The sequence below is a fragment of the Pelophylax lessonae genome (assembly GCF_965119305.1).
Source record: "Pelophylax lessonae genome assembly, chromosome: 2".
Classification (NCBI taxonomy): Eukaryota; Metazoa; Chordata; class Amphibia; order Anura; family Ranidae; genus Pelophylax; species Pelophylax lessonae.
The window spans coordinates 407,038,507-407,062,368 of record NC_138769.1 but is presented as its reverse complement, the minus strand read 5'-3'; the positions used below and the strand labels follow the sequence as shown (position 1 = coordinate 407,062,368).

At 44.3% G+C, this 23,862-nt stretch overlaps 1 protein-coding gene across 1 annotated transcript in view; it reads left to right on the top strand.

Annotated features, from left to right (window-relative positions):
• Positions 1-23,862, top strand: part of LOC309548132 (uncharacterized protein) — a 707,228-nt gene that overhangs the window by 4,466 nt on the left and 678,900 nt on the right. Inside the window, exons 2-3 of the mRNA XM_082248097.1 lie at positions 12,626-12,734; positions 17,428-17,600. Coding sequence (XP_082104223.1) covers positions 12,637-12,734; positions 17,428-17,600 — 271 coding nt within the window. The 5' untranslated portion in view covers positions 12,626-12,636. The remainder of the gene's footprint in view (positions 1-12,625; positions 12,735-17,427; positions 17,601-23,862) is intronic.

Genomic DNA, 23,862 nt, shown 5'->3' with positions numbered 1-23,862 from the left:
AGGTAGAGTGTTTAAGGACACTGCCTCTCGCTTGTCTTCTTTTAACAAACTTTTCTTACTCTTTTTTATTAAAAGAAGGTTCAGCAATCTCAAACATAGGTTTCCCTTGCAGGGGTTTTCAGCATTTCTTTACCTGTAACCGAAACAACATTCAGTCCTTCTGGCTTGTACTTGCAGCACTGCCTCTCTGGCCTTACACTCCAGGCCCATGTCTATCTCCTACAGACTATTCACCCACCAACTGGGTGCACACAGATAGCAGCCTTGTGCTGGACTAATGATTTGTACACATGCAACGATTGTTGGCCGTGAATTTTCGGGCCAACGTCCGATCGGCCGATTCTCGGCTTGTTAGTATGATGCTTCCGACAACCGACTCCAACTTTTCGGCCGAACAAAATCTGGTGTGCAGGCTATAAAATTTTTGTTGGCCGTCAACAGAACGGACGATTTTCCGTCAGTCAGTACAGATTTCGGCAGACAAAAATCTGATGAGCAAGACTGGGCATGCTCAGAGAAGAAAAAACACACGGAAAGTAAACCAGCACATGACATCACTTCTGAAGTTGGTTGTTGTTGGCCGAGAAAATTTGTGTGCAGTCTAGAGCACATTTCAACCAACACAACAACACTGGACAAAAGACGGCCGATCGGTCGGCCGATAATCGTTGCGTGTGTACGTGGCTTAACTCTCATGTAGAGTCCTCCTGACTCCTGGACCAGACCTCCTGTCTGCCAGGGTGGAGCCCAGAACCATGGTAAGGTTACTACTAAAAGCCCAGCACACACCTCACCAATTATGAAGCTGGCTGTTCTGAATACCTGGACCCAGGATTGGAGATCTCATCCCCCCTGGATCACTTTGAAATCTCCAGGCTCCAGGTCCCAAACTGGCTTTTTAAAACACTGAGGAAACTAAAAAGCCAGTTTCCTCTTCATGTTACAAGCTCCCTGGAGCCCCTCAACCCATCTGGTTGAGAACTCTGGGTCACAATCTATTTCTAGACCCTGGCAAGGCAATGCTCTGCCACAATACATACAGTACATAGCCTTTTCCAAAAATTGTGAATGCAGTGTAAATGCAGTTGGGTCCCTTTCCCACGGGCTTTCCGATCAGGTCCGCCTGTCAGTTTTTCAGGCGGGCCTGATCGGACGCTCCATGCACCCCTATGGAGCAGCAGATGTCAGCGGTGGCATGTCCGCTGACACCTGCTGCTATTCGATCTGAACCTGTCTGTTTCAGACAGATAGAAACCCTATTTTCCATCCGTCTGGAGGATCGGATCGGATAGGATTGGATGAAAATGGACAGGCAATCCGTTTTCATCTGATCTCCCATAGAGGAGAGTGGGGATCTGACAGGTCCATCTCTGCACAGTGAGCGGAGACGGGGCTGTTATCCGCCTGCTCAGTGGGGATTATTATTATACAGGATTTATATAGCGCCAACAGTTTGCGCAGTGCTTAACCACTTTACCACCGGAGGATTTTCCTGCTAAAAGACCAGGGTTTTTTTTGCGATTTTATACTGCGTGACTTTAACGGACAATTGCGCGGTCATGCAACGCTGTACCTAAACAAATTTCACGTCCTTTTTTTCCCACAAACAGAGCTTTCTTTTGGTGGTATTTGATCACCTGTGCGATTTTTTTTGATCACGCGCTATAAACAAAAAAAGAGCTTAATTTTTGCAAAAATAACAATATTTTTCACTTTTTTTTATATAAAATTCCCCCCCCAAAAAAATGTAAAAATCAAAATTTTTTAACATTTTCGGCCAATTTGTTTTACGCTACCTATGTTTGGTAAAAAAAATCGCAAAAAGCGTATTTTGATTGGTTTGCGCAAAAGTTATCGCGTAAGGGAAAGATTTTTGTCATGTTTGGTGTTTTTTTTTTTAACGAGTAATGGCGGCGATCTGCGATTTTCTTTTTTGCGGTACTGCGACATTGCGGCGGACAGATCGGACCCTTGACTGACATTTTTGACACTTTTGCGGGTACCAGTGACATTACTGCAGTAATCAGTGCTATACATATGCACTGTTACTGCAAAAATGACACTGGCAGGGAAGGGGTTAACTTTATTGGACAGGGAGGGGTTAAGTGTGTCCTAGGGGCGTGCTTTTAACTGTGTAGGGACATTCCTATTGGTGTAAAAACAAAGATCAACGGTTCTACATAGTAGAACCGTCTGATCTTCATTTTTACACAGGGAGAACTGACAGGCGGCTTGTTTACATAAGCCGCTCTGTCTTTCTCCCGCTGTACCGGCGATCGTAGTGTGACCGGCGGACATCGGGTCCGCCAGTCACACTCCCGCACTCCTCCGTGAACGAGCCTCGGCGGGCGCGCGCCTCGTCGGGCGCGCGCTCGCCCGCTATTGGCTCTAGAAGGAGTGACAGGCGAGCGACGTAGACCTACGTCACTCTGCCTGGCCGGGGCCGACTGTCGCAGTAAATATATTGTGCGCAGTCGGCAAGTGGTTAACAAAATGAAGGCAGACATTACAGTTACAATACAATTTGGAACAAAAGGAATCAGAGGGCCCTGCTCGTTAGAGCTTACAATCTAAAAACGGCGGATCGATCCCCCGTTGAGCAAAACGGAGTCTGCCGGGTAGAAAGCCCTTGTGAAAGGACCCTTAAGGTGACCATACATGGCTTAGCTTTTTTCCTTCAGCCCTCTGGCTGAAGAAAAAACTGAACCAATTCCCCACCAACACATTTTAGGTGGATAGAGGAATTCCCCCGTTGCACTATTTTATTCTGACATCGGGGACTCATCCGCTGTCAGAATACACTGATAAGCACTGCAGCTGATTGCCTACATGTGATAATCGAAGGAAAAATTTCCATCAAGCCGGTTCATGAAAAGTTGATTGTTAGATCGACTTTTCATGAACAGGAACAGCCATAGATGGACTAAAGTTTGGCTGGTCCCTACTGAACTGGCCAAATTTCAGTCCATCTATCGCCAGTTTAAGCCACAGCAACCATTGAGAACTCATTTTCTGCTGCCATGGTTTCAGCAAAGTCATTTCTAATGGACTCTGCACATAAGAATTTGCAAATCACATCAACAAATTGAGGTGTAATGTTTCGAGTGACATTCTATAAATACAGTAGCACTCATATGCTCAGATTCATAAATATAAATGTAAGACTTTCCTGCATGTAATGTTAGACGCTGAGTTCTTCACATTACGTTACTATAACAAGTAGTTCTAAACAGCCTCTAGGCATGACAGGCAGTGTATTAGCACAACACTAATGAACAAAGCCGGAGTTAACTGAAAAAAACATTGGTGTGCACAGCTCATCACCCTTTCAAAGACAATTACCTAACTATTGTAAACAGAAGAGCTCCCTATTAACATAGCTAGTCATCCGATTACAAAACCTACGTGTAAATGGTTTCACAGATCAGTATTACATCGAGTCATCAATGTTTCTTATTTTACATGCAAGGCCATGTTCATTTGTCGTATGCAACAAGCAGCAAACGTGTTACTTGTAACTTTGCGGCAGTTCAGTCTAGGGAATGCAACATGCTCTAAAATTCTTGATGCAACTCTAAGGCTGGCCATACACTATACAATTTTCTTATTCCATTTCCTTTAGATTTACCTTAAACTATGTAGTGCAAGGGCCTGCCTGACTGCATACAAATTGAAAGTGTTTAGGTTTGACCCTATATTACATGGTTTTGGTAAATCTAAAGGAAAGTTGAACAAGAAAATTGTATAGTGTATGGCCAGCCTAAAACTGGATACACACTATACAACTTTTGTTGTTAGATTTCCTTTAGATTTACCTTCAATGTAGTGCAAGGGCCTGCCTGATTGCATGCAAATTGAAAGTGTTTAGATTTGACCCCATATTATATGGTTTTGGTAAATCTAAAGGAAAAAAATCTAAAGTCAATTGTATAGTGTGTATGGCCCTCAAGGCTCCTTTCCCACGGATGGTTGTTCTGCCATTGGTAAAAGCATGTTTTGTTATTTTGAAATTCCAACACTCCTGGCACAACGATTACTCACATTTATATACTGTGATTACGTGCGATTACTTGCGTTTACATTCGGCTGCGTTTAGCTGCGTTAGTAAATTCTTGCCTTTTGTATAGCAATTGTTTACTTATTTTTTCTTTGTACTGCGATTAACCGTGTTTATATACAGATAGCTGTGGTACATCACTCCTGGACGCTGTCAACTTTATTTTTCCTAAATGCACAAAACCGCATGATATCAAAACGTTGCTAAACACAGTGTGTGAATGGGGCCATAGGGATGCATTGTTTGCATTTAGCTGCGGTAAATAAGTTCCTCTTTCCGCAGCTAAAAGCTGAATTCTAACCATTTTTGTGAAAGGGTCCTAACACATACATACTATACTGTTTTATCCGACTGCCATTGTTTTACCCAGTGCATTGGTAGGCGGTATGGGAGCAAAAAAAACAGCAGAAATTTTTGCTGCATCTCTAAGCCCATGTGAATGAGGCCTGTGTTTATTTAATACAGTATATATTTTCTTTCAGTTGCATTGCATTTACATGCGTTCATGGATCTTGAGCTGCGTTAAATTGTAGACAGGTTGCCTTTTACTGCACTGCACTCAGTGGCGGCCTGTCCATTAGGGGAGCAGGGGCGCCACCCCTCCTATCCATGCGTCCAGCCCCCTAATCTACATGCAGGGCGCAGGATGCATGGATTCCAATGGGGTTTTTTTTTTTCAAACCCGTGATTAGACCCAGAGGCTCTAATAGGCTTCAAAAAAGGGTGGGCTTGGGGTGCACTGCGCCCCGGCCAATCAGGAAGTGGATCCTGAGACCTGTTTCCCATATGCATCCCATTGGCCAAGAAGGAGGGAGGAGACGGCCGCCGAGAGGGAACATGGAGGCTGAGGGGGAAGCCGCTGCCGCCAACTGCCTGTCAGTCCAGCGGAGCAAGGTAAGTAAAGTAGAGTAGATTCACACAAGGTGCAGTTGGACTGCATTGGGCAGCTATTCCAGCTCAGTCCCACTGCACCCTCACAGCAAGACAAGGCAAACTGCCTTGTCTCCAGTGTGGCCGGTTTACACCACTGCGTTATGGTGGTGTGCGGGAGGTGTGCGCTAAAAAAAAGTGCTGCGTGCAGTTAATTTTTAAGCGCAACGCACTTACGGTACACTGACCAATAGAACTTTATGAAATGTCACTGTGTAACATTTCAATAAAGTTTTTTTAAAAAAAAGCAAACTGTGTGATGCGCAGTGATCGGCACATCAGTATTTTTGGAACCGCAACACTCACCAGCTGCTGCGTTGGAACGGAAGTGGGCGGGCTTAGCAGTGTATCTTTGGGAAACATTGACCTGAACCTGAAAGAGACAGCAGCCTCCCTAGGACATTACACAAGAACATGACAGTGCAGGATCTGAGTAATGGCAAAAGAGAAGTCGATTTTAAAAGGACAACACTGGATCCACTGGGTGGGTGAACATCTGAACTGAGGATAATCCAGCGTCAGGTAAACTGGGATTGAAAAAAAAAAAAAAATAGGGGGAGGGTGAAGTTCCTCTTTAATGTCACATAGTTTATTATGTACATCACTTCCTGTCTCTGTGTGGCTGGGTCACATACCCCAGAAGGAGGAAGTGAAGAAAAGGAGAGAGTCTGAGACCACATGTTCTGTCCATATTCTGCTGCAGGGACTATTAGGCAGGTGCTCCTATGTTTAATTGTTTACTTTTGTTGCCCATAGCTTCTGGGTACTCATCTCACATGCACTATATCAGATAGCTAAGTCTGTGACACAGTGGGGTCTATTTACTAAAGCTGGAGAGTGCAAAATTAGGCTCACTTCTGCATAGAAATCAATCAGCTTCTAACTTCAGCTTGTTCAATTAAGCATTGGTGATAAAACCTGGAAGTTGATTGGTTTATTTGCAGGAGTGAGCCTGATTTTGCACTGTCCAGCTTCAGTAAATAAACCCTAGTGTGTGTGTAGTGGTCACGTTGCCGTTGCCATATGTTAGTAATGCCTTGTTTCCACTGAGTGGTACGGTACGGTTCTGTTCAGTAGGGTACGGTTTGGAACGGTACACCTTGCGTTTCCACTGCCAATAGTACCCTTTCATGATAGGCTTGGTGTAGCAGGAAAGCTGTGATAGACGATTCTCTGTCAACCAACCAAAGTTCTGCAGAGTGTAGCTCCACCCTGTTGGTACGGTACTAATGTGCTTGGTACCCCAACGAAAGGGTCCCAAAAAAGTGGTACGGTACGGTTCGGAATTAGGGTACCATTCACAATGGAAACGGCATAAATAGCGTATCGTACCGAACCAAACCGTACCGGAAAGCTCAGTGGAAACGAGCCATTAGTGAACCTGTTTGTTGCAATAGAGTTTATATGCAGCACTTGTTATTTTAGTTAACCCTCTCCCTTCTGGTCTGGGATTCTATATATAGTTTTAGCCCAGGGTTCAATAACCAGCATTAGCTAGAGAAAGGTTGGGCATCTGACTCCACTTAGGTAATTAGAGGTCTGATTGCATGACAGATTAGAAGCTACTAGAGACTAAAGGCCCGTACACACGTACCGATTGTCGGCCGAAAATGTTCGGCCGCCGAACGATCGGCCGATTTTCAGCTTGTTAGTATGATGCTTCCGACAGCCGACAGCGCACTTTCGGCCGAAAAGAATCTGTCGTGCAAGCATTAAAATTTTTGTTGGCCAACACCAGAACGGCCGATTGTTCGCCAGTCAGTACAGAATTCGGCTGACAGACAGCAGATTCGCAAGACTGGGCATGCTCAGAAAAGAAAAAACACACGGAAAGTTAACCATCACATGACATCACTTCTGCAGTCGGCTGTTGTTGGCCGACAAAATTAGTGTGCAGTCTTTTGCAGTTTTCAACAGACAAGACAGCCCTCGGACAAAAGATGGCCGATCGTTTGGCCGACGATCGGTACGTGTGTACGGGGCTTTAGATGCAGAATAGAAAGCCAAAGCCACACCATAGTTTCTGCTGGTGAGAAGCAGACCTCAGCCCCTCTGACATATTTGGTTGAATGAAAGTTACTGCATGCACGTATAAGAACATAAGTAAATATACATTTTAATTTGGCTGTGAATTAGCACAAGTAAATAGACACAAGTTGGTTTAGTGGTAAATGAACTCAATGTATTGGCACGGTTTCGAATGTGGTTTGAGAATAAATGAACACACAGAAGGTAGGTTCAGACACAGTCTGCTAGACAGAATAATCACTATGCCAAGGCAACTTTGAGTTCTGTACCACTAGACTGGGATTTACTTACAAATCAGCAAAGTCAGCAATAAACAGTTTATATGAGCATTAACTGCAAATGTGAATATTAACACTATATCTTGTCTAGAGTGCAGTCTAGGAGAATGGCTAGGATATGGTGTAATGATCCCTGAGAGGTACCTCTTAGCATAAGTAATAAGTGAAGGTCTCTTTCTAGCAGCTGTAAAGAGACATCCTTTAGTCCTAACTCTTCAGCTGGCTAGTGTTGGGGCCCAGTTGTAGTGTTGTTGCACATGAGAATAGTGCCAGTAAAGTCTGAAGGACGCAATAAGGACCCTAGATGGCTGTATGGTCAGTTCCTAAAAATGTTTAGCCTCTCTAGCAGCAGAGGGTAAATCCCCACAGCAGCAGCTTACCAGTCCCAGTGATAATGCAGCTCATTACCCAGTCACACACAGCGATTAGCACATTCTCTGCTCTGCACCCAGGTGACTGCATAGGCCACCGATATGTAACAATGATGGTCCTTGTACACTTGATGGTCCTTGCACACTGAACAGCGAAATGCAATCTCTGGTCTCCCCCATGGCAAGAGGGAACGGTGTCCTGTACAGCCTGAAAAAATGCATCTCTTTCCCCTCTTTCAAGCAATCTCTCTTTCTGGGAAATTTAGTTCAAAAAGTCTTGATTACAGTAGAGTCTCTCTCCTCTGGACAGTTCCCATAGTGCAATGCTGCCTGCAGCGCAGTGGATAAGGGGGTACCACCAGTCTTCATGCATGGGGCCCAGGCCATTGGGGGGCCCAGACAGCAAGGTAAATCGGATATGGGCAGGTAGGGTGATTGGCACAGTGGGGGGGGAGGGGGCAATTACTGGAATAAATCCCCTGTAAGGCTGTCTCTGGCATATTCTCATCTTCCTCCTGCAGCTTTCCGCTGCTGCAGAGAGAACAATCCAGTAATTGCCCCCCCGCCGTGGCAATAACCCTCCCTGTGCACCATACATTTAGCCCTCATCTTAGCCCCCCTACCTCCACAGTGCTTCCCTCCTCTCCTTCCCTCTGGCAGTTGCAAGCATACAATAGGATCCTTTGGGATGGAGAGTGATGAAGGGTCTGGTAAATATGTCATATTTTACCAACCCCTTCCTTTCCTGAATGAACACAATGAGTGATTGGTACTGATCATCACTGTGTTCATTCATAACTAAAGCATAGTAAACTGTGTTTATTGGGGGGGGGGGGGCAGGGGTTGGCTGTAGAGATTCCCTGTGGTTTCTAATGGCCCTGGCCGCCTGTCTCAGTCTTTTGAACACTTCCTGCTCAGCAGCTCTCTCCTCTTGCTGATATAGCTGTTAACCAGTTCAGCACTACAGGGCAGCAGCTATAGGGAGCAGCTGTAACCTGTTTCTCTAACTCTCCATTCTTAGCCAAGCACCTGACTACATATATAAACTATGTACTATTATTAAAATTTTCCTATATAAAGCTTGTATGGTTTCCATACTGGCGTGCATCTATATACTTATGGCTAATGTTATATGTTGGTTGCAGTATTTCTTCTGTTTCCAATTGCTTTGATTAGATTACTAATTAATTTCCCAGGAGGTGAATCCTCTCTGTTCACAGAGACACGTTCTGGGTGCAGCACTTTCATCTTTATTATCAAACCCTCTCTTCCACTGAGCAAAGAATCTGATTCTCTTATTTAGTGCAAAATGTTGTTTGGGGAGGGCCATTTCTCATACCCCCCCCCCCCCCAAAAGAGGGCTACAATAGCATGATGTCCAGAGTAAAACTGTATAGGAAATGGAATTTACAGTACAGCATACAGAAGGTGTGGAATATAAATGTACAGCAAGGTTCAAAGAATAAACTGGAGCAAAATATGGATTGTACAGCATGGCATCTGGAACGAGGTAGTGAGAAATAGGAAATGTGCAGCATGACATATGGAATGAGGTACCACAGAACAAGAAAAGTCTAACATGGTATACATAATGAGGTGTTGTGAAATAGTGAATGTATGGCATATGGAAAGAGGCGGTAGGAAAAGAGAACATGTAGCATGGTATACGGATTGAAGCGGGGGAATAGGGAACGCAGAGCATGATATACGCAATTAGGTGTTGCATTGTAGGGAATGTACAGCATGGTACATGGATTGAGGCAGTGCAGAATAAGAAATATGCAGCATGGCCTGCATAATGGGGCAGTGCAGAATAAGCACTTTTTTTTACACTAGCTCACATGTTTAAAACTGTAAAGCCCGCTATTTGCAAAAGTCCATTATTTTCATATAACTCATCTATAAACTACTCATTTATTTGTAGCGCACCCCTTAAGGAGCTGCAGTGAACTGGGATCCCTCACCCTGCACAGCCAGGCACCCCGAGTTTTCACAGGCACTGCAGAGAAAAAGAACAGTCCGTGACTTTGTTTTTGGGGTTTAATGAGGGTTAATACCTTGGATGGGGATTAGAGATTATGGGATGCCCATTTGACTTCAGCAACAACACTTTCAACAACATCTTCAGGGACATCTTTCTATGCACAACCTATATACAGTCAATATACAGCCTCCTTGTCTCTCCTCCTGCACTTTACTTGCTTTCAGATACCAGCTGGAGTCAGATTTATCAAAAGCCTTTTGCAGGCAGGAACTCAAAATCCCTTGTTGTGTAGCTGTAGATCAGCTTGCACTCTCTCTCTTGTGGCTTCTGGTCCCAGCACCACCTCTTCAGGCACTGCCAGCCCACCTGGCTGTGGCTGCCCCTTTCACTAGCCCCCCAGGCTAACATTCCTCAACAGTCCTCCAGGCTGACTCTCACCAGCCCAACCAGGTGACTCTGCAGGAGATCCCCAGTGAAGGGATGAAGACTTGGCACAACACGGTCTTCAGGGAGTACTGGCTACATATGGCTCCCCCTTGTAAGTCCCCAGTAATGCTGCTCTTCCAACACTGTACTCCACTTGCTCCCGTGCCTCCAAGAAGGGCTTCCTCCATGTGTTGTGGCAGGATCCTTCCAGCATCCGAGCGCTGGCCCAAGGTCACCCCCCCCAGTCTAGGGGGCACCCTATAGGGCCACCGACAGTCTCCACAGCACTATATCTCCATCTTCCACCCGACTGCCCCTGCTGGCATTGCTCATGCCTATTTATGAGGTGAACCTGCCCTCTGCCAGCCCTTTACTGGGGATTGGCTGAGGTCCTCATAAATATTCTGAACAGCTCCTCCTAACCTCCAACCACTAGCTTTAGAAGTTTCTACAACCTTCCAGACCAGGTGGATGCACCAGATAAGCTGTCGGGATGTCACCCAGCCTGACTCACTGAACCCTGATCCAGATTCACAGCTTAGCCTTAGCCCTGAGCCAAACTAAATTTTCCTACACTAACAAACATACCTTACATCTAGCACACACTAGATGGTGCTACATATTTTATGTGTTATTTCTCAGCATTACTATATTTGCTATGTTTATCTACAAGACATATTCCAATCAATGAATTGTCTTCTTTTTATTAACGGTGTGCTGCCTGGTTCATCATGATTGCATTATCTCTGTCACAAATGGCATTTTTCCACTGCAAATACCGGCCCGGATCTACTCGGCCCTGCTTGGCCCGGTTTGCTTTTCCACTGCTGGTACCGCATGATACGGTGTTGGAACGGTTTGGTACGGTACGGTATGGTTTGCTTTTCCACTTAAGTAGTACTAAAGTTAAGTGGGGGGGATAACAACGGGGTGAGTGGGATTCTCTGACCAATCAGTGGCTAGTAGTGACTGCATGCAAAGGATTGTGGGATATGGTACCGGGTATGGTACCTCCTGGAACCACAATCGAGTAGGTACTGTTTTTGAGAGCCGTACCATGCGGTACCAGCAGTGGAAAAGCACAAAAGCGAGCCGAACCGTTCGGTTCCATGCAGTGGAAAAGCGCCATAACAGGTTTAATGCAAACATTTGAGCATGTGGCATTAATAATTTAGGAGGAAAAATAGCTCAATGTATTTAAACAAAATGAACAGACACCATAGTCAAAAGCAGGAGAAAACAATAAAAGGTAATAAATAGCCTAGCTGAATCATAGAATTTGACAGCTTACCCGATTGCCACTGAGCAATTAAACCTGACCTCATCCAGACATCTATCAGCACTGAACCAGCACCAAATTTGACAGCTCACTCAATTGTTGCTGTTTTGTAAACATATAAACTGACAGAAGAAGTAGTCCATTGCTTGCATCCTCTGTCATGCTCTGTAGAAGATGTTATCTGTAAAAGCCACAGAGGAAGCGAGTAGCGGAAGACTTCTTCTGTCATCCTTTGTGTTTACAAATAACAACAGCAATTGCATGAACTGTCAGATCCTGTGCAGGTCCTGCGCTGATGGTGGTTTGGATGAGGTCAGGTGGCCTAGTGTAACTGCTCAATGCTTTTCATCCTTGGGGTCCAAATAGGGTTGCCACATCATCCCTGTAAACCAGGACACATATTAATGACACAGGTTCTGAGGCTAATATAATGCACATAAGGCACTAAGTGAGTTTAATTACCACCTTAATCAGCCACAGAATCTGTGTAATTATTATGTGTCCTGGATTAAAGGGATGAGGTGGCAACCCTATGTCCAAACCTGGCCCCCTCTGGCATTGGATCCATAGCAACTGCATGGGCTGCTATAGCAGTAGTTCCACCAGGAGTGGCTCCCCCCCCCCCTGAGGCCATGTGCATGCTTACATCTTATGGACTTGAGTGTGAGGAGCCACAGTGCCCACCATGGGATTCACCCAAAAGTCTTGGATAGCAGTGGTGCCAAAGCTCGTTAAGAAAGAGAAATTTCAAAGCACTACTGGATTGGTAGGTATTCATCTTCTCTTTGCACAGGAGACAGCTGGTGTATGTTTTTTTTTTTGTGAAAGGGTAGCCTTAGGTTGGGCATCACTTACACACAAACAGTACATACCTGCATTAAAGGACACCTCCAGCAAAAAATGAATTCGGTTTTGGCTGCAGTAAGGGTTAGAATCTCTAACAGATTGTTCTTGCTGTCTGTGCCCCAGCCTCTGGAAAACCTCAAGACCCAGTGTGCTGGGACACATTTTCCCTTGTTCTGTCCCCAAAGTGGCAGTATCAGCGGCTCCCCCATTTTAATCAACATTGGTTGAAATGAAGGATCCACTGATACTGACACTTTGGGTGTGGTGTAGCAAGCTGTTTAATAATCAGGCACATACTGTAAATCATACATTTTTACAAATCATTATCTCTTTAATAAATCATCACTGGCCTCTTGCTACCTGTTTATGTAGGTAACTGCCATAGGTATGATTTACTCAATATTTTTGTTGCTTTTTTCTCTACAGCAGCTTTAAAAATGGACGAGTTACTTCACTGGCTTGAGGTCAGGATTGTATCATCCCTAAGACCAAGAACTGAAGAAATTAAAAATCTTCTTTTGGATCACACTTACAGGTAGTAAAAACAAATATTAACTCTCATTGTTGAAATTTATTTAAAGTATTTTAATGTTTTCACGTTTAATAATTAAATATTTTTTTTTAAGTTGTTTTTACTTATGAAAGCAGAACTTCACTCTCTCAATCAGCAATGACTATTTTTAATCCTTATGCTACTAGCCTTAGTAAATACTGTAGATAGCAAAGTATAGCATATTAACTTTTTTTTTTTTTTTCACATTTCTTTAGTTACTTCTTGATTTACAGGCCTGGGCAAATGTTGTCATACATCTCAGTCTTCAGGAGGGGAGTAGAGGTTTTCTCTGCTAAGCACACTCTCCTGCCTGCATGCCTGAGCTAAGGGCAGGTGAATTCTAGGAAGTAACTATTACAATATTCATCTTACCTTACTCTAGATCAGTGGTCTTCAAAACTGCAGACCGGGGGGCCAGATGAGGCCTTTTGCTTGCCTTTATCCAATCCTTTTGGCACTTTTACTCCCACTGATACCACTGACATCAAAGAGGGAGCATCGTTCCTGCTACTGACATCAACAACAACAATGATGGGGCACTATTCCTTTAGCAGACACCAATGATTGGGATCTATACCGCCCACTGACACCAACAATGGGGCGCTATTCCTTCCAATGATACCAACAATGGGTCACTATTCCCTCCACTGATACCAATAATGGGACACTATTCCTCCTACTGACATCAATGATGGGACATGATTCCTCCCATTGATACCAGAGATGGGGCACTTTTTCTCCCACTGATACCAATGATGGGGCACTATTCCTTCCCCTAATACCAAAGATGGGACATTGTTTAGTACCACTAACGTCAGGACAATTTCTACACAATTTGTGGTGCTCAGATGCAGTGTAGTTCAGTTTTAACATTATCTATGATTCAGATCAGTGTGTTTTAAAGTGGATGTCTGTCTTTTATACTGTGTGTAATGTGTTACATAAGAAATATATAGCTGTTTCTTAATCCTACATCAGCACAGAAAGGGAGCATTGCAGGCTCTAATTCTGCACAATGTGAGGTTGATTTACTAAATGCAAATAGACTGGTTACTTTGCAAAGGGATTTTAACTTTGTAGAGGAATTTTCCCTTAGCACAGTGAATGAGGTGGAAGTCAGTGCTGTATCTTGGCCTAGGCCAACAAGGCCCAGGCCTAGGGCGGCACTTTGCAGGGGGGGCAGCAAAAAGCCTGCACGAAAAAAAAACAGCCTCCTCCCGGCACGAAAAGGGTCCCGCCGGCTTGCGATACACTTTTATGTATAGTGCCATTCTTATGTGGTGAATTGGGCAGAAGGGCATGGTCCAGGAGGCAAATCAGTCTGGTACCCCCATAAAGCGGTCACACTGCTACCTACCAGTATGATAATACCGACCGGTCAGGACATTTGGATAGACCGCAGGCCACCGACCACACTTAATACAACTGGCCCGACGGCTGCCAATGCTAATAAGTGTTGCACTGCAGCCAAATGCTCCGCCTACTCTCCTCTGCCCCCAGGCACTGATGGGCACTCATATGCTGCACTGATGGGCGCTAATAGGCTGTACTGATGGGCACTAATATGCTGCTTTGATGGCCACTGATGAGGCGGCAGTGGTGGGTACTGATAAACTGCACTGATGGGCACTAATGAGGCTGCACTGATAAGGCAGCACTGATATGCTGCACTGAGGAGGCTGCACTGATGGGCACTGATGAGGCTGAACTTATGGGAACTGATGAGGCTGCACTGATAGACTGTGGTTGTGGTCTGTGGTTTACAGATGACAGGGCGGGTCATAAACAGGAAGGGGTGTGGCCTTTACAGGAAGGGGTGGGTCATATTTAAATTAGGGGTGCACAAGTTTAGTCAGGCCTAGGGCAGCACAAAACCTAAATACGCCACTGGTGGAAGTTCATTTTGCAAAGGATTTTAGTCACATCATGCATAGAAAAAAATGAATATTTGTTCATACAAGATTGGAAGTTAAATTGGATAAGTAAAATTCTCTTGCAAAGTGAAAAGCCTATTTAATAAACCAACTCCTGCGTATTTTATGCCAACCGCCACTCAAAGGCGGTGGCATAACTTGTGGATTTGATTATTTCATACTAAAAATCTTGGTTAAGGATAGACCTGGTGTATTCTGACTCTGGATTTATCTAGTGCATAGGTGTGCACAGGGGGTGTGCCTGGGCAAACCCTAATCACCCTGTGCGGCGCAGATTCCCCCTACTGTCTGGTGCTGATATTTCACCAAAGCCCCAAAACAAAGCTCCCCCCCAAAAAAGAATAATATTGTAAAGAAAGTATAAAAAAATAAAATACCAAAAATAGTGTTCATACTCGAAAGGAAGATATGAATTACATATTCTCTATAGATCAGAACTCTTGGCAATAAGCCAATTGCCCAACTGAAATGCATGCATGTTTAAAGTTTTACTTGCCAATGGTTTTATAATTTTGTCAGCCTAATGATTCATGCATTTTCCACACCACATAGCTAAGTAGGTAGTATGTCTTTCCTGGTTCAGCTTTACAGCTTCATATGTCACATCACTGTCTCCAGTTGGCTGACTGCAAAATTAATCTTTATCAGCACCTGTCTAATTAGAAAGAAGGTTACCTAGGAAAGCAAAAACCTTATAAACAAATCTCTTCCTGCATTTCTCATAACCCTCAACTAAGAGCTAGAATTCCCGTGCGGGCCTGGCACTATCTCACAGCACCTCATCAGACCATGAAAGGCATATCACTTTTTTACCCTCTGCTGGGTGAAAAAAACGTGCTTCTTAAGACACGGCCTATCCTGAAATGGGAAATGGATATGGGGGACATTTTCACCCCGACCCAGTGGCAAAGAGCACTGACCTCGAGCTACAAAGCCACGTTAAGTGCATCCCTAAGGGAGCTCCACCTCAAAATATCTCTTAGATGGTACCTCACGCCATGCGCCATAGCAAAATTTGCCCCCTCGGCTGATTCCACCTGTTGGAGAGGCTGTGGAGCGCAAGGAACCCTAAAACATATTCTGTGGGACTGCCCTCCCATCCTTGCTCTATGGGAGGAAGTGTTCGCGCTGATGTCCAAACTTATCCAGACGCCGATACCGCCATCCCCTGCTCTAGCGCTGCTACACTTGAATATTGACCGAATCCCTCTAGCACTACGTAAACTAGTTATTAATATACTACTAGCTACCAAAATTAATATCACTAGACGTTGGAAAGATACTCAACCGCCTTCTCTAGTGGAAGTAATACATACAGTACAATTGCATAAAACGTTTGAACTTCTGATGGCCCCCTCCCATGAAAGGTACCACAAAGAGCTAAGGTGGTGGAACCCGTGGACGCAATCGTACTCTATAGTTCCAAACCCATGAATGTAAAATCTGTAGATAATATTAAGCTGTGCCACTAGAGGGCACCAAAGATACATGTGTCGTGATTGTAGCTGATGCTCTTGTTGATGCTGATAATGGAAATGTTGCTTCCTGTTTCATTCCTGCCGTTTTTTGTTTGAATACATGATTATGTATCGTACATGCTTGCTTGCCCTTCTTTCCCTTCCCTTCCTATTAACCTGTTTGTTTGAAAAATGCAATAAAAACCATTTGAAAGGGAAAGCAAAAACCTAATCCAGAATCTTCTTGGATGTGTCATGTGGCAGAAGTGTATAAATTACAAGACTGGTTGACCAGAATTACAAATCCTTTGGCAATGTCTATTATGTAAAGTGCATTTAGTTGTTTGCCTGGAGTTCTTCTTTAAAGTGTCCCGCATTGTTTTTCCTGACAGCCACCTACTCTGCCAAACCAGAAATCCTGTTTTCATGATATTCGCAGAAAACACTTGTGGAATTCTACATTTATGTTGTCCTCTGTAGCACTGTGTACCTTGCAAATGTTACTATTCAGTAGAGTTTTGTACAGAACAAAGCACTAGCTGAAAAGTGTAGAAATCACAGCAGACATTTGAAGTACATCTTGTACTGGTCTGACTTCAGTAAGGTGACCTTTTATTGGCTGACGCAAGTATACTTTGTCCATTTCTTTGGGTATTGTATTGTTGTACTGACTAAGGTATAACTAGACTAAGTGTGTGATGCCACATCCCAAACATATACTAAAGACGATAAAGAGGAAATCTCTCCACAAATAAGGTGACTTTAGAGTCTTCATACCACACTTAGGCAACCAGGATTAGTTAAAAGACACATTTTTATTAACAAACACATAAAAGCATTTATGGGTTTGTTAATAAAAATGTGCCTTTTATCTAATCATGTTGTCTAAGTGTGGTATGAAGACTCTAAAGTCCCCATTTTGTGGAGAGATTTCCTCTTTATTGTCTTTAGTATATGCTTGGGATGTGGCATCGTATGCTCACTCCTTGAGATATGACATAATTTCTTTATTCTAAGGTAGAAAGAGGGTAACTCTATAAGGAAAAATGCAGTATCCCATAACACCCAATAAGGACTAATCTTTCTTGAGTTTACGGATATCTGATTGGTTGCAATGGGTAACTTTAGTTTACATTATAGCATTGTTTCCTGTACTGCCTTATTGAATAAGACTGAAAGAGTGTGAACAACACAGCAAAATGAACTGTTCCCCCAGAAGAACTAAATGGCCTTTCAGACTGAACATTGCTCCTCAACTAAATGCCTCTTAATTGTATTTTTTAGATCCTGCCTCCTTGAATTTCTAAAGAATGAAGATGTACACACTTTATATATTTACTTTAAGCTTGACAATGCATCCTTAGCAGCCACACTGTCATCACCAGATGTCTTACAGAATAAATGTGTATGCTTTTTAAAACTGGGGACTGCAATCAAACTAACAGCAGAAAATATAGGTAAAACATTTTATTACGGTTATAATGCAGTGTAAAGGAGATTTCTGGGGCTTACTGGAGTGCTGAGATATCCCGGTTTTTGAACTGTCCCATAAGAGACAGAGGCTGTTGCATGAATTTTGGTGCAATGTGATGTAACCATTAACTTGCACTTTAACTACAGGTATATGCCTATACTAGAATGAGCCCCAGAATCCTGTTTTATTTATATGGCTTATATTTAGGAAACTAAATCCTGGATACATGATGAGCAGCTACCACCAGTTTGATTTAAACATTTGTGTTGATTTACTAAAACTGGAGTTTGCACAATCTGGTGCAATTGTGCATGGTAGCCATTCAGCTTCTAACTTCAGCTTGTTCGAAAAAGCTTTGCCAACAAAAAATTTAAGCTGACTGGTTTCTGTACACAGCTGCACCAGATTTTGCATTCTCAGGTTTTAGTAAATCAACCCCATTGCATTCAGCTTGTATTGTGCAGGTTATATTTATTTTGACTATGATATGAGCCAATATTTAGGAATGTAAAGGTGGACAAAGATTGTAGAAACCCATGTTTTTAACATCTCTAAAAGTAGGCTTTTGACTGGACTAAAAAAAATGGCAAAAAATATCCTTTGTAGTCCCCTAAAGTTTTAGTCTTCTTTCCCCCATAGGAAATTATGGGTGGCACAATATTCACTGCTTGTTTCCTACTAGTTGCTTGGCTGTCTGTAGTTTTACCAGCCAGCCTGCTGGCACAGTATACAGATTAGTCATTTTGACCTAACCTTCACCTTAGTTGCTGCACACTCTAATGACCTTTTTTTTTTATATTCTCATGGCAGTCTCATATTTCACCATGTTTTTTTATTTTTATTTTAAAAATGTTATTATGAGCTTCACTTTATCAGATTACCTAATACTCACAGAATAATTTATTTTAATTTTATTTATTACAGGTACTTATATAGTGCTGACAATTTACACAGCAACTTATATACTGTATATATTGTACACTCACATTAGTCCCTGCCCTCAAGGACCTTACAATGTAAGGTCCTTAACTCACATTCATACATAAAAGTACTAGGGCCAATTAAATCAGGTACCAATTAACCTTCCAGCGTCATGTCTTTGTAGTGCGGAAGGAAACCCTATTGCATCACACCACAGAGCTCCACAGGTGCAGGGTGCTGTTAACTCACCGCTGACTTCCAAAAGTTCATTGGTGTGGGCTTTTTTCAACACATGTGTGCAGACTGCAGCATTGCTGTTTGTAATCTCTGTCTGAAGTGGATCAAGCGTGGCCAGAACACTAGCCGCTTGGGCACCACATGCTTGACAAGACATATGACGACCTGCCATGCAGTCTGTTGGCAACAGCACCTGAAAGACCCACATCTTAAAAAAATGCAGACTTCCTTGCTCCTCATCTGGGATCTCTACTTCTACTATACCTCAAGTCTTCTCAAAAACCTGCACTGGGATGATGGTATAGCAATTGGTGCCACAGGTACTTGCACCCAATCTGCTAGCAGTACACCATCTGTTGATTTCACCACCATGCAAATTTCGCTCAGGGCCGATCCTGGGCGGGTGCGCGAGGTGCACCGCTCCCAGGCGCCGCGTGAAGGGGGGCGCACGCCGCACATAACCCTAATCTCCCGCAAGTCGTGGGAGTCTCTCCAGCCGCTACATCCTTTGTATTTCCGGGCGGCTCACAGGCGGAGTGATATACAATGCACTCCGCTTGTGAGAAGAGGAGCCTGTACAGAGGAAGAAGCGGCTTTGCTCTCTACTCCGGCAGCCGCCTGCCTTCTCTGTATGGCTCCTCCTCTCACAGGCGGAGTGCATTGTATATCACTGTGAGCCGCCCGGAACTACAAAGGATGTAGCGGCTGAAGAGACTCCCGCGACTTGCTTATGTGTAAATTGACATCTACCGGGAGCCGTGTCTGGCGCCCAACTCCGTCTGTCTAAATAAATAGCACAGTCTGCCAGAAGTGACAAGGCCATGACTCGGCCCATTACATCACATCCGGCGCAGAGATGCAGTGAAACAACATTGCGGGACCACCCAGAGCCGCTCACAGCACCAACCCTGGCCAGAGGTAAACCTAAAATGGCACTTGTTTGATGCTATGACCTTTTTTGAATAATTAAAATTTACCTTAACATTTCCTACAATTGTAGATTAAAAAAGGTAATTTATTCTGAGTTGCTATTATGACACCATAAGATTGGACTGCAGCTACAAATGTCTTCTGGTCCAAGGAAAATGTAACACTTGCTGTATTTAATATTGTAGATGCATTATTAAAATTGTAAGACAATAGGGTAAAGGTCATGAGGTGTGTAAAATAGTTATAGATGGCTTTAAAATTGTATTAAGATATATATAATGAGCTTGATTTGTGGATGTTGTGCATTATCTGTCTTCTTGTACTATTTTTAACTGCCCCTTCACAGTAGTTATGTGACTAGCTGCTTCCAATGTGGATCTCTAGTAGGCATACCACCCAGCCTTTCCAAAATAAGTAACACAGTAAGCCCTCTAATGGCACTTTTCCACTGCAAGTACCGGCTAGTACCGGCTCGGCTCTACTCGGCCCTGCTTGGCCCGGTTTGCTTTTCCACTGCGGTACCGCATGGTATAGTGTCGGAACGGTTCGGTACGGTACGGTATAGGTTTGCTTTTCCACTAAAGTAGTACTAAAGTTAAGTGGGTGGGATAACAACGGGGTGGGTGTGATTCTCTGACCAATCAGTGGCTAGTAGTGACTGCATGCAAAGGATTGTGGGATATGGTACCAGTTTGGTACCTGTTGGAACCACAATCGAGTAGGTACTGTTTTTTCAGAGCCGTACCGTACCGTTTGGTTCCATGCAGTGGAAAAGCAAACCTATACCGTACCGTACCGAACCGTTCCGACCCTATACCATGCGGTACCGCAGTGGAAAAGCACAAAAGCGTGCCGAGCCGGTACGGTTCTATGCAGTGGAAAAGCGCCAAAAGTGCCCAGAACAGCTCCAAACTGACGGCGTTTAGCTATGCCATAAGGGCCGTTGATAAGCCCTCCACATTGTGGCCCACGCTGATCCTGTACACAGTAGGAAAACTGTTATAATGTAGTTTGCAGACCTTATACCACCCTGGTGCTTCCTCACAGAATATACAACTAAAAGCCCACAAGGCAGATAAGATATTTTCCTCACATTACACGTAGAAGGCACCACATTTTCAACTTGACTTAAAGTGAAACAACCTAAAAAGTTAAGACTTAAAGTAGAAGTCCAGTCAAATGAGTCTGCATTTGGTGGGCACAACTGATAAGGCAGCATTTTATGGGCACTGATAAGCTTGCATTTGATGGGCACTGGTGAGGCTGCATCGATACATTGATGTCTTGTATCATATCCGCAGTCTCTGACCATCTCCTATAGTATGTTTGGGGGCTCTGTCTAACAGACTCTCTAACAGATGCCCTCTCTGTGTGCATTAGAGAGACCCCCCTCCAGGTCCTATTAGAGTACTCTGCTTCTCTTCCTGTAATTTGTTTATTGTTAAGAGATCGTGGCAGGGTCCCGGGGTAAGGAAGACTCCTTAGGGGAGCATCTATGTGTTTAAGTCGTTGCCATAGAAACATCTGTAAAGGGGAGGAGTTAGTAAGATGACCACGCCCTAGTGGGGGCGCCAGAAATATTTCTGCACCTAGGCGCCTGTGACCCTGGGATCGGCCCTGATTTCGCTACCCTAGTTGCTGAACCGTAAAAATCATGCTCAGTGTCTAAATGCTAGCTTGACCAAATTGCTAGCACTACAACTGCTGCTTTTTCATCTGGTAGACTCTGCCCCCTTTCGTGAATTTGCAGAATGTGCTGTACCCCAGGGGCAGGTTCCAAAAATAAATATATTTTCACGTAAGGCCATTCCAGCTCTGTACCATCATGTGGAAGGCAATGTTTTGGCCTCATTGGACAGAGTGGTCAGCAGGAAGGTTCACATTACTGCTGACTCATGGTCCAGCAGGCATGGTCATAGACGTTACATTTCCTTCACGGCGCACTGGGTAACTCTGCTGGCAGCTGGAAAGACAGGGTTTAGTGCTGGAGCTTGTTCCACCACTATGCCTCCAAAAAGCTGGTGGTGATTCTGCCACATCTGTCTGCTCCACCTCCTCCTCTTCTTCTTCTTCTTCTATAGCCTCTTCTGCTGAATTGTCCTGTGACCCAGCAGTGCTCCCTAAGTGTTCAAGGGGCTATGCAAGCAGTCAGGCTAAAAGATGCCATGCAGTGCTTCAGTTGGTCTGTCTAGGGGACAGGAGCCACACTGAAGCAGAGATTCTGTCAGCTCTACATGGGCAGGCTGAGAGGTGGTTAACGTCAAGGCAGCTTGAGCCAGGAATGGTTGTATGCAACAATGGCACCAACCTTCTCTCCGCCCTCGGACAAGGACACTTGACACATGTTCCATGCTTGGCACATGTCCTAAATTTGGTAGTGCAGCGGTTCTTGAACAGGTACCCGGGCTTACAAGATCTTCTGAGGCAGGCCAGAAAAGTCTGTTGCCATTTCTGGGGGTCATACAATGATTGTGCTCGGCTGGCTAACATTCAATGGGAATTCAACCTGCCCACCAACTGCCTCATTTGTGACATGCCCACCAGGTGGAACTCAACATTGGCAATGCTGGAGTGGCTGCACATGCAGCAGAGGGCCCTCAATGAGTACCTGTGTAAGTATGGCACAAGGACAGGCTCGGGGGAGCTTGGCTTCTTTTCGCCACGCCAGTGGCTGCTGATAAAGAATGCATGCACTGTCCTGTCACCATTTGAGGAAGCCAAAAGGATGGTGATGATGCATGCATCAGAGACACTATACCTCTAGTCTTCCTGCTGGAGCACATGCTTCGTGGAATCATAGACAGGGCACTTGAGGCAGAACAGCGGGAGGAAGAGGAGGGCTTCCTTTCCTCACAAGGCCCTCTTTATGCAGATACCATTCCTGCGGGGCTGCAAAACACAGGAGAAAGAGGAGAAGAAGGAGGAGGATTGTGGCAGCATGGATGTAGAGGATAACATACATCAGTCTTCAAGGCATGGTTTTCATTCCCCAGAAACCCCAGGAGTTGTGTGTGGCTGGATAGAGGTTGCTCCTGACAATGTCATCCTTAGTGACCCACAGGACTCAGAATCTCATGCTTTGACAAACTTATGCTGCATGGACTCCCTGATTCTGCAAAGCCAGCGAAAGGACCTGGGGATTCGTGGTATCAAGGAGAGGAATCATTACTGGTTGGTAACCCTTCTTGATCCACGTTACAAGAATAAAGTTGCAGAGCTTATTCTGCTTTCGTAGAGGGAGCAAAGGATGAAACATCTTGAGGACGCCTTGAAGAAAAATTTGTGTAACACCTTTCCAGACACTGGGAGGTTATTTCCTGCACAATGTGTTTCTGAAGCTACGTTCAGTCAAAGGAGGAGTGGTGGAGAAGGCGGCCGGCTCACCAATGCCTTTAAACAATTCCTTAGTCCTCAGCGCCAAGGGCTGTTAGGTTTAAGCAACCATCGGTAGCATCTGCATCATATGGTGCAGGATTATCTAGGGGCAAAAGCAGACTTGGAGACCTTTCCAACTAAGCATCCACTGGGTTACTGGATCTTGAGGATGGACCACTGGCCAGAACTTGCTCAATATGCAATCAAGCTACTGGCCTGTCCTGCTTCCAGTGTACTTTCTGAAAGAACATTCAGTGCTGCTAGAGGTTTTGTGATGGATAAAAGAGTGCGTCTGTCCACAGACTCCGTTTACCGGCTGACATTTATCAAAAAGTCCTGGATCAACAGCAACTATCAAGCCCCTGATGTTGATGTAACTGATTTGCTATGGTTCTGGGAATCCTTTGAAGACTGCCTATGCTGCCTTTCCTATTTCTGAATCTTGATTATGCTAGCTTCCAACAATGTTTTTGGTTTAAGGCACAACCAACACCCAATTTTTCTGCACCTGTTTGACAGGTGAATGTAATTTTGTTTCTAATTTTATACAGCAGGGCCCTTTCCTGTGCCCAGCAAGAGTAGCTGTGAGGGGTTACAGTGTTCAGGCACCACCAACACCAAAGGCCCAATTTTTCTGCACCTGTATGACAGGTGCATGTAATTTCAAATTTTTTTCTAATTTTTAACAGCAGGGCCTGTTCCTGCGCCAAGCAAGAGTAACTGTGAGGGGTTGCAGTGTTCAGTCATCACTAGGGATGGGTGAACGGTTTGGGCCAAACATA